This window comes from Eumetopias jubatus, unplaced genomic scaffold (assembly GCF_037043125.1).
Source record: "Eumetopias jubatus isolate StellerSeaLion01/CBP00866 unplaced genomic scaffold, mEumJub1_p1.0 scaffold_11, whole genome shotgun sequence".
NCBI classification, from domain to species: Eukaryota; Metazoa; Chordata; class Mammalia; order Carnivora; family Otariidae; genus Eumetopias; species Eumetopias jubatus.
The window spans coordinates 94475020-94487083 of NW_028274817.1; the positions used below are offsets into that span (position 1 = coordinate 94475020).

General features: G+C 42.5%; 1 protein-coding gene across 1 annotated transcript in view; it reads right to left on the bottom strand.

Moving 5' to 3' along the window:
- Positions 1 to 4514: 4514 nt before the first annotated feature.
- The window catches only part of XK (X-linked Kx blood group antigen, Kell and VPS13A binding protein), a 44496-nt gene continuing 36946 nt past the window's right edge, over positions 4515 to 12064 (bottom strand). The window contains exon 3 of the mRNA XM_028113515.2: positions 4515 to 8378. Coding sequence (XP_027969316.1) covers positions 7552 to 8378 — 827 coding nt within the window. The 3' untranslated portion in view covers positions 4515 to 7551. The remainder of the gene's footprint in view (positions 8379 to 12064) is intronic.

Genomic DNA, 12064 nt, shown 5'->3' on the forward strand with positions numbered 1-12064 from the left:
GAAACCCTGATATCTGGGTCCCACTCTCAGACATTACCATTTAATTAGTCTGGGTGTAGCCTGACTTCGGAATTTTTAAAAGCCCTCGCCCTCAGGTGATGCTAACGGACAGCCAAGTTTGAGAACCGCTATATAGAATAACATTTTCCCCATTGCTCAGGGCACTCTCTTTGAATACAGAAATAATAGTGAGGAGTACGTGTTCTTACTGTAAATACAATTTTCCTCACACAAGGGGAGGAAAATGCCATCCAAGGAGCAGACCTGCCTGCTCTGGCATTTTTCTGGTGTACTTAGCATTCTTCATAGAAAAGCAGGTCTTAAATGTATCTGTCCAAATGTCCACATATAACACAAACCACAAGTGCCAGCCACATATGACATTTAAAATTTTATAACAGACACATCTAAAAAGTAACTAGAAAGAGATGAAATCAATTTTAAGCCATTTTATTTAGCCCAATATGTCCGAAATATTATCATTTCAGCATGTAACAAAATATAAAAATTATTAAGATATTTTCCATTCTTCTTTATACTAAGTCTGGGAAATCTGATGGGTCTTACACTTATGACAAATCTCAATTCAGACTAGGAACATTTCCAGTGCTCAGTAGTTACACATAGCTAGTGGCTGCTAATACCGGTCAGTGCTGGTTTAGACATCATGGCATTCACTAATAGAGGATGCCGAATCAGAGTGCTATCTAAGGAGATGATATTTTAGCATAAAGTTTATTTCCCTTTGGAAATCTGTTAATGATATCAGGGCCCTGAGAACGTAATGTTTGTTTCCTCCCATAATCCCAGGTAGCCCTGTCAGGTACAGAGTCCCACCTTGCCTTACTAGTTCTTTGGGACCTAATAGAAACCTTGCTTATCCCTTTCCTTCAGAATCAGTTCTCCAGAGGAAGTAGAGAATGAATTCAGATGGGAGACGAAGGTAAACCAATCCCAAGGAGTTCCAAGACCTAAAAAGTGATGTCAACATTCAGGCAGAAGAATTAGGATCTTTTTTCCCCCTGCCCTGTAACCCACGGTACTAGAGATATGTCACCCCAGAGGCTGAAGATCACTCTTGCCTCCTTTTGCAACTCCTGGGACCCTCTCCGTAATTCAAGATGTCCAGAGCCAATTGGTCAGATTTCAGGGCCAGGATTAGTCCACATGAAATCCATTACAGGTGAAAGATGTGCCCTCTGGAACAGGTGATTGAACATTTTGGCCCGTTGGTCTTTGTAATTCCAAGAGTTGAGTATTGGCAGTGAGAGGAAATACATAGGGGAAGTCTTATAGCCTGCGGTTAAACATTTAAGCTACCTAAACCTTTCTAATGTGGGGAAAAGGATCCTTCCAGATGTGTCAGACCAGCTAACTAAAGTTCTGCATCAGAGTTCGGGGAGATAATAAAATCTCTTCCTTGCTTCTCTCAGGGAACACTGTGGGTATTCGTCCTCCCATAAGCTAATGGATGGTGGCCCCTTTGCCAGTCCCCGGGAGTGAACGCTGCACAGTCGTGGGAAAGCATAGCAATTGCATTCTCCTTGTCGGAGACAGCTTTAGAGGTGGGGATGTGACTCAACCCGAGCCAGGAAGAAACGGGAAGATCTGCTGTAGGTGCTGGGGGGCTTCTAAGAAAGTTTTTTCTCCAGAAGTAATAGAGCTGCCCAAAGGGAAATCCCCTTTCTAATTTTGGACTTGGTTGTGTATACGTGATGCCTGGGACTCAGGTTGCCACCTTGTAATTACAAGGAGGCAAGCATGAAGGTGAAGTGACAGGTTGGAGACAGTGGAAAGGAAGCAGGAAAGCCTCTGGGGCCTGAGGCTCTTTGGCCCATTGGAATCTAGAACCACCTCTCTCCAAACTTCTTGTTAGGTCAGGTAACACAATCCTATTGTTTAAAAAACCACTTTTAATTGGGTGTTCTACAAATTGTAGCTAAAGGTACCTTGCTATATAATTCCTAATAAGTCCAAGGGGGTGACTTGGGAGGTGAAGTGAAGAATGCACAGAAATCAGTTCATTATTGTGATGGTTATTCTGCTAACATATACATTTATTAGTGCTTTGAAAGTGTAAAAACATTTCACCTTGATGACATACTTTGTGTGAAGGTGGATAATTTACTTTGTGAAGGTAGAACATTCACGTTACATTTTAAAAAACTAAAAATATTTTCTCATCTCTTGAATCGAGCTGCAAATGAGAGAAGTCAAGTGATTTGCATGTGAACAACCTTCATTTCCAAAAGAAAAGAGTATATGATAAGTATGCTTGAGAACAATATTCCAGCAGAGCAAAAAAAACAAAAACAAAACACAAAAACCAAAAACCAAAAACAAACAACTTCCAAGGGTAGTAATTCCTGATATTTCTAGTTACAAAGGAGGTCTTTCAAGGTCACCTCCCACACAAGAGTAGTTGAATTTTTAATACCTGTTCATGGTAGTGGCTGGGGGGATGATGACAAAGTTACTTTTAATGCAGCAACACATTTAATCAGTCCTGTTCTATCACTCCCAACAGCATTCCCATCGGTTTGGAAATTGACTGCACAAGTGTGTGCCAGATATCTCTAGTTAGCCTGCAAACATCTCTTGTTAGTGTAGAGGAGGGCAATGCCTGCCCAATTCTTGGAGGTCGGCAGCCCTACAGCCGGGCACCATTGCTCTAAAAAATTCTGCCACTCGGCTTACAGTCACTTCGTTAGAAGAAGGTGACACCAGGGAATCATTCTCCTCTGCACTGGGGTACTGGCAGGGATGGTCTTACAGCACCACTCCAAAATAGACTTTCTAAATCCTGTTTTGTTTCTTGAGTGTTATCGCTCCTGAAAACCTGCCACATGAACTGTACAGTGTAGGTAATTAAGAGAGGAAGCTGACCGATAAGAAATGAAACCAGTATGCATAATGTGGATGTCTAAGGAGGGTGATATTCCCAGGGCTCTAGGAAGCAGGCTAATCAGGTTTCAATCAGGAACCCATCATTCAGAAAGAATTAATTCAGGCTGGGAGGCAGGGAGGGAGCAGAAGCACAGGTAGGATCTCAAGATCTAACTGGATGACCCTCTCCTTGGGAGGAGGCAAACCATCTCTGCTGTTATGAAGTACCTTTTCCTGGGGCGGCGGAAGGCTCAAAATATTACCCATTTAATTACAGTATATAGAGTTGACATTTCTGAGCTCCTTCCCATTTGGAAAGCTATGCAGAGAGAATATACTCTCCTGGAAGAGGAGCACCCAGAGAAATATGGCCATAGAGAAATAACATATATTTCCCTCATCTCCTTCATAATCTTTACAAACGTGGGGGAGGGGGGGAGGGAGTAAACTACAGGCTCACGTATTAAGCAGCAAATCTTGATGCCTAAAATGTACATCCCTGAAAAAACTACCCAGTTTACCAGTAAGCGTCCCAAATGTACGGTTTTAAGCTGTTCATCAGTACCCGTAACATGTCCCAGTGTTCACAGGGAAGTTAAAACGTACTCATAACTTTAAATAAAGACACCCTCTGAGAAGAGGGCTGCGTAGATTCTCATAGTTGGGGAAGCGTTGCGAAAACAAATGAAGTGATTGGCACCGCTGTGAAATGGACTCTGGACGCCAGATGAGATAACTAGTATTGTGTCCGTGTTGAATTTCCCAAATTCGGTCACTGTACTATGCCTTTGCTCTTAGGAAACACACATTGAAATATTTCAGAATAGCGGGCGAAAGAGACAAAGCGAGAATGACAAAGCAAACACAGCAAGATGTTAATAGGTGGACCTAGGTGCAAGATACAAAGGAATCCCTTGCAGTGTTCTTGAGGCTTTTCTATTAGTTTGAACTTATTTCAAAATGAAACATTTACAAACACCAAACGAAGTAATTTTAGGTTGACCTACTCAAACACTATATTTGTTGACATTCACTTTTCTCAAGGGGTTGACTGAATGCCAAGAGCTCTCTTTGAAAAAGACTTATCCTACAGCTAAGTCTTTCCAAATTGCAAGGCCATCTTCAGAAGAAAAGGAATTACTCCAACAATCCACATCTATCTCATGCCCTGAAATGACCCCTTTAGTAACTGATAGTTTTTCTTCCAAAACTATCAATGGATAGTTTGTAAATGGATTGTCATTTACATACGATTACTCATGTTAATATCTGAATCAGTACACCATTTATGTTTGTCTAGAAGAGAGTTGTATTGCCTCTCTTTTTTTGGTTATCACACACAGCAATCAACAGACAGCTGAGCAGAATCCTAGTATCCAGCAGTGCGGCTTCAACAAATGGAATAAATGCTTATAAAACAGAAAATTCCATGAACTGTCTGTCGGTGTCTTGCAAGTCACAATCCTAGCAGTCTCAAATTTCTCATCCTACAGAAGGAATTTCCAGGTGAGGTTACAAAACCATAATTAATCACAATGAAACCATTTTCAAATTTCTGTTTTTTTTTTTAAATAGTCCCTGACATCAAGAAGCCAGGAAAGGACTGTATAAGGAATGAAACACAAGGGGAAATTGAAAAATTAATTTATTATATGAAGAAACATAAACAGTATTTATTAGAGTCAATGGCTGCATAGAAGCAGCCTGCAAAAGCTCACATCCACAGTTTATTGACTGAGAAGTACTGACACATCACACTCATAACCACAGCACTAATGTTCTAAGGTGGTTTCCAAGGAAATGCTGTATTTGACACTTTTAGTATTTATTTTCCCATTTACAAGGCTGAAAAGATTAAACCCACATTCAGTTAAAGTGTACCAGGATCAGGCATTCAACTTGTAAAGCACAACTGTCAAAAGACACTAGCTACTGTGTCCTGAATGAAAGATGCAAGATACAAAAATGATCAACCCATGATCACCAAAAGCAATTTCTCAGATGCCAGTGGGTTTTCTTCCTCCAAGTACCATGTGTTTGGGTGCTAATATCTGTAAGCAACTAACGGCAAGAGAAAGGGCAAGTGCTGAGTTCTCTCCAAGAATAAAGACCATTTACACATGCCCAACGTATTCACTGAACACACTCATGTGGATGACACTGCTTGTTTCTTTTCTAACAGTAAAAACATAGTAACAACCTGTTTCTGGACTTGAATAACTATACTAACAACTCCTTAAATATGCATGGCACTTTAAAATATTTTCACAGCATTTGCACATCTATTATTTACCTTGATCTTTCAACCAACAACCTTGTGAGGTAGGCTGGGCAAGTATATCATCCAAATTTGGTGGGTGAAGAAACTGAGGCATACAACAATTAACTAACTTGTGGGGCTACACGGGGAGGTGCCAATCTCTACACTGTGCTGTCTCTAGGAATGAAGAGACAAAGCCTAAATGTGTTTGATGATCTTATTTCAATATATTTTGATGAAATACTTCACCTCCGTTCAGCTAAATGACCACGATTCAGTTCGAGCAGTTGTCATGACAAGTTATGGCATGCAATTAATTAGACAAAGCTCTGAGAGTTTTAAAAATTGGAATTATAATGAGAAACATTTTAACTCTCAACACATGAGGGAACTTGCTTGTTTGTCTTTAGGGCAACCTAGCTCTGCAGTCTGAACTATCACTTTATCATTTCAGAGGTATAATATAAATAATTTTAAAACAAAAATTCTCAGTTCACTATGACTTAAATTTTTACCATACAGAAAAACACCAGTGGTTTCTCTCCCTCAAAGTGAATGGACACACATAGCCCCAGAGCAGGGCTATCTGTCTAGCAAGGGTTAAAGATGACAAAATGTCCAATTTAGTTAGCAAACCTCTTTGTCCTTATAAATGTGCCTTATAATTGGGTTATGGGAGCCTGACAGACCATCACTGTTAGTCTGGTCTGGGGTCATTTAAGATGCTTAGCTATCTTCTACATTGAAATGATTTTAAAATGCATTTGAAGGCTCCGATTTTGTAACGGTTCTTGAGACAGGCTTCCAAGCCAAGGTTGGATGTATCCGTCCCTCCATCCCTGTTTAATTCAGACCACGATTCCTGCTCAAACTCACCATGTGTAACCTGTCTCCTGACAGACTGCCTATTAGAAGCTGGGTGGGTCAGAAAGTCCAGCCATTAGGGGTCCTTAGACCATCAACCCTGACTGCCCTGCAATGTCCAGCCTAGTCAGTGACAGGTCGCCTGTTTCCAGGTATTTCATTATCAAGGTTTTTATGGCAGACACAATGGCACTAGATCCAGGCATTTTCCCGAGACAACTGAGAGTATGCTACACAATCCTTTTATGAAACAAATACGGTTCCAGATTAAAGGAGAAATTACACTGGAGACAGGAGAGCATAGGAGCATAAAACTGGAGATATCATTCCATAAACTCACAATCATGCCAAGTCAAAATACATTCAGTTAAAGACTAAAATCCTCTGGTCATTTCATCTCTTTGTATAATTTAAAAGTTTCTGACGTCAATATCTAACTTGGGAGAGGAGAGCCTTTTCCTTCAAAAAAAAAAAAAAAAGTAAAATGCCCTACACAGTCACGCCTGGTGAGAGATTTCTAAGGAGTTTTCTAGAAAACCTTAAGTTAACCAGTGTAACTCTTGTCTAAAACTTTTCTGACAGGCAAGGAAGAAGAGGGGGAAGAGAAGGCTATGGGTTTTATTTTCTTCTTCGTTAAGAAGGCAAATCCTAGCAAATTCAACTAGAAATTTCCCAGAATTGTAGGATGGGACTGAACCTTGAAGAGCTTTAAACCTACCTTCCAGCAGATTCATTTATCTTCAACCATCCCGAGAAGGTAAGATTTCTGCTTATAAAAGCCTACATCATTCTGATGTTTTAACAACCTTCTTAATCTAGAATTTCTTGAACACATTGAAGGAATACAACTTTCTTAACATTCTAGCGCTTCTATAGCCAGATTCAGAATTCAATTTTGCATCCATGGATCCCTGGGAATAACGTCTCCAAGTCTAGACTTTTGAATCAATCAGTCAGAGATAGCAGGCCAAGGTGGCTATGGCTGGTTATGTACAAAGAGCCCTAATGAGAGAAAATGGAACATCTGTATATTCAAAAAGCAAACTTGAACAGCCCTCTCTGACAACTCTGACAGGAATGATATTGCTGATGACAAAACCCCAGTAACCTTCTGTGGTCATGAGGACAGCTCTTGGATGAAAGCTATGCTCAGGGAAAATAAGACAAGGGGCTACCTACACCAGCAGTTCAAAAAAACCTAGAAAACAAGAAAGCTCCTGTCCTCACTCTACCTGATGGATCTAACCAGCCCAACTCAGATAGCATGGGGACCTTGTCAGTGAGAAGGCCAGTAATGCCTGGGAGAACAAGGTCAACTACAAATGGCGGTACCTTAGGCTGCCCCTCCAACGCTCAGGGGTTTCCTTGGCTTCTCTCCATAGTTCCCACATGCCCAAGAGCTCTCTATAGGGGAGCAACTCACAAGGAGTTGAGAGCTAACTTCCCTCTCTTGTTAACTGCGCAGGGCCGATCACTTGTAGAAAGAACAAGGATCAACCCAGAAAACAGTTATGTCTGAACCCCGAGAGACTCAGGCCCTATTAAGCAGAGCAGAGCTCATCAGTATTCAAAATCTGGCTGGGCATAGAACTTATTTTACTGCTAGAAGGTGTCTCATCCCTGTCTCCGGTTGACCTTAGATCCGTCTTGCCTACAGACTCACGGGATTTCTGCTGCCTACAGTCACAGCAAACACACTTTAGCCACTCTTGAAAGCCTTCGGAAACACTGGAAGAAAAGAGCTTTTTGCAAGGGTGGAAGAACTGATAGAACACCAGCATGAACAGGATGGCTGTGCAGTACCCAATGAGCAACTGCAGAATCAACAGAGGAGCACACACATACATATAGATGTCGGTCTTGTAAAGATACCACATGAGGAGGAGGAAGGCGTTCTCAATGAATCTCAGCATGTAGTACACCAGGAGCCGGTACCAGTTCTGGGACTTGCTGATGAGGTCAGGGTTGTTGATTTTCAGCTGCACAGCTGACCAGCAGAACATATTGATCCCGGCATAGAGTAAGGTGAGGAAGCACAGCACAATGGTGGTGCCCACCCGACTGAGGGCCTTCTCGATGTTCTCCGGGAATGGGGAGCCACTGCACCAGAAGAGGATCCAGGGATAGAGGAAGAAGCTGAAGAAGTTGATGAGTACAACTATTACCACCCAGGCCTTCAGGACGGAGGTAAAGAGGACCAGGACAATGACTCGAGTGGCAATCTCGAAGCTCCTCCAGAGGAAGATACACACATAGGCCAGAGGCTTCACTTTGACATCGTATTCATCATACTTGATCTTGATGGCTAGGATATTGCAGCGCAAGGCTCCGTACACAATGGACAACAGGGATAGGACCATGAAGAGACCTGGGGAGAGGAGAGAAAGAGCACTGTCGAGTCTCACCTCGCCAAGAATCCTACCCTTGCAGACACTTCCTTGCCCCTACTCCTTGGACCCCTCTCTCTTATGTTCACAGGCCGACTTCCGGTGGTCCGTACCTGCTCACTGTGCCTCAGGGTTTCTTCCAGGGCTGCACAAGGCTGCTCTGCCCAGGGGCCAGGGAGGCTTACGGGCCAGGGAATCCGTGCCCCTGGGAGAGCCCTCCATACTCAGGTCCAGCCCTGCTAAGAGCTGGAACAGAACTAACCCGGCTCCCCCACGCCTTGGGTAGCGTAACTCTGAGGCCTGTGTCCTCTCCTATTTACCAGTGTCTCCTCACAGGGCTACTTTCCGGTCACCCGTGGTGACAGCTGTCTAATCACGCTCCCTTTGTTGGCTGCCTTGCCTGCCTTGTCTTAGTCCCTGCTCCTGTGCTCCTTGCACCCTCCTCCAAAAACACATGCACTCAAAGCCTTGTCTCAGGGTCAACTCAAACTGAAATGCCTTTCTAATGCCATCTCGCTCTGTCGGAATATGTAAGGTCCTTTATGTGGTGTGCTCTGTTTCCTCACTTGGCGGATAAGCTCCCGAGGAGTCAAGAATGACCAAGTCTGACGTTCTGTCCCGGTGCCTCTCAACATACACCAGCAGTAGGTACACAAACAGAAAGGTCTCAATAATCAATTGCTCAGTGAGTTCCTCTATATCTGCGCGACCTTTGCAATTTATATCCCGACTATAGAATGCTCACTTTTCTTTACTCTTCAGTTACTATAACTGCACATTGCTGAAGAAACGGGAAGCTCACCATTACTGAGAATCTTGTCTTGGGCTGAAAGGCCTTAGTGTAGTGTTTCAAGAAGTCTCAACTCGAGCTGCTTATTTCTTAAAACGACCTATGGCTAATGGGTTTATCCAATTTATACCAAGCAGAAGTTTGGCATGGCAGGGGGCAAAATATAGCTCATTTAAATGGGGCATGGTGCGGTGCCTGGGTGGCTCAGTCGGTGAAGTGTCTGCCTTCGGCTCAGGTCATGATCTCAGGGTCCTGGGATCACCCCTGAGTCAGGCTCCCTGCTCAGCAGGGAGCCTGCTTCTCCCTCTCCCAATGCCCCTCCCCCTGCTCATGCTTTCTCTCTCTCTCTCTCAGATAAATAAAATCTTAAAAAAAATAATAATAAATGGGACATGGTACCGTGTTCGAGAGCACGACACTGTGGCTGTAAGCTACTATCTCAGAAATGTGCCACCAAGCTATGAACACAAACTGTGTGGTCGAAACTGAAATATAATCCCTTACAACAGGCCAGCACCACCTCCAAATACTGGAGCAAGGAGAGACCGGAGGCAGGGCTTGGGGTTAGGAACCAAGCGTCTGGCTCTGGTTTTAGTCTTATCCCGCCAGGCCACACTAGGGAAATGATGATCTCTTTGGGTTCTGTTTTCTCACCCATAAAATTATGATGATAATACCTTCCATGTCTGCTTTATAAGGTGCAATGTCCATATAACATAATTGTCTCTACCCTAAATGTATAATTTTAAACACATGGCAATAAAGGGTTTTATCCTTATTTAAGTTCTAAATCAATGGAAAAAACACCTATATTGGGTGGACATAAAAGCTCTGAGGCCTTGGTACTTATCTGCCTGGGAGAAGCTCAATTTTACTCAAAGCATTGACTTTTTTCATAGTCTTTTGGCATTGATTTAAAGCATCAAATTCATTCACTGGAAAGACTGTCATCTACTAATCAAATTTAAAAGATAGAAACACTATCACAGGAGTAGACTGGGCAGCAATTGGACTGAATTATTTTTCCTGAGGGGCTAACTCAGCGGAGCCTTGTAAAGCAGTACATATCGGTGATGTATGTTTATATGTTTTATATATTTTATATTTTTACAAATTTCTACACTCTAAGGATCTAACATTGAATCCTTTTCTTTTAGTCCTTTGGTTCTTCCCACTATAAGAAAAATGCTTCCTAAGCAGAAGATGAGCTAAGCCTAAGTAATTAAAATGTCAATTGTGCCTTCGTACACACACAGTATTTATATTGTTATATTTTTGGTACTTCAAATTATTTATTACTTTTAACAGTGCAATGACCCAAACAATTTTTTAAGCATTTACCCGTTTCTCTCTTGTTAGGTCAATTATTTCCAAATTGCATTTATTTCTCTATGAAGAGAATGAGCCAATGATTACCCAATTGGTGCTCAGTGGCAACTACCCACTGAAGCCCTCTGAGAATGCAAAGAAATTGTCGTAAAATCACTGACTTCGACCGTCACTCCCACTGTTGGGTGCTCACTGCCAAATGTCACAGATAGAAAGGGGTCCAAGAAGAGAGATGCACTTGGAAGACAAGAAGCTCATACACTCATGCAAATACCTACTTATTCAGACTTAAATGGAGAAAAGTTCCCTGATGCCACTTGCCAACCTTATCCTCCAACAATCAACACAGAAGGGGATCCGTTGGCAGTCCTGCCCATTTAAGTGGCACTTCAGAGAAGTCTCACTTCCCCTAATAATCCTATTCTCATTTTCTATGGGGCGGGGCGGGGCATTGTGCTGCTCTCATCTTTTATTAGAAGGCAAGACATCCCCTTAGGTAAAGCTGAATAGAAGGCTTTGGCACTTTTCCAAACTCTTACCACACTTATAAAGCTTCTTCCCACTCAATTCCCGCCAAATCACCTTCCAAATGAACTCTTTTCCTATTTCACAGAGAAACAAATTCTTATTGGGCATGAATTTACTAATTTCCTGACTTGACATCAAAACTGAATCCTTATGTTAAGTGATGATGAATATTTTATTCCTCGAGATTCCTCTTAGGAGGGGAATTCTATATGTAGGAGAAGGGGAACGGTTTCTCTGTTGCTTTGGAGAGGTAACAGAGGCTGCTCCCCAGGTGGAAGACGGTAAATGGCTGTTCTCTGTGATGTGCCTACCCTCCATGGACACTGGATCTTCAAATAAAACGACTAAACTTACAAAATGTTTAGGTGGAATAGATATTTCCCAAAAATTTAATGAATGACTTCAAGGAAGGAACCAGCACACACGGAAGGAATGTGGAGTACGGTGGCAGAGGGCAACTAAAGGGGTTAGCACAGGAAGCTTCTGAAAATCGGAATTTTAACCAGATTTTTTTTTTAAGATTTTAGTTATTTATTTGCCAGAAAGAGAGCAAGAGCACAAGCAGGGAGAGCAGCAGGGAGAGGGAGAAGCAGGCTGCCTGCTGAGCAGGGAGCCAGATGCAGGGCTCGATCCTAGGACCCCGGGATCATGACCTGAGCCGGAGGCAGATGCCCAATGACTGAGCCACCCAAGCGCCCTTTTAACCAGATTTCTGAAGGGCAGTACTTTTTACCTCTTCTTCTTTCAACTCATTAGCTGCAAAGTGCTTTCCTTACTATCTGGAGCCAGGATCTGCTGTACTGCACTCCACCACTTGCTTCCTTCTCAAAAGCCTTGCTCCATCAATTACCATCTTTCTCTTCTCAAGTTGCAGCTGCTCCCTCTCTCAGCTCTGTTCGTTCAGTGTACAAATATGCCTAAGTCAGCTGCATCTAAAAAACCATCCTTCACTTGCAAAAACCGACATAATTGTGGAAGATGTGTGATGGATACGGGAGAGTCATTATAATATCTTCTCAA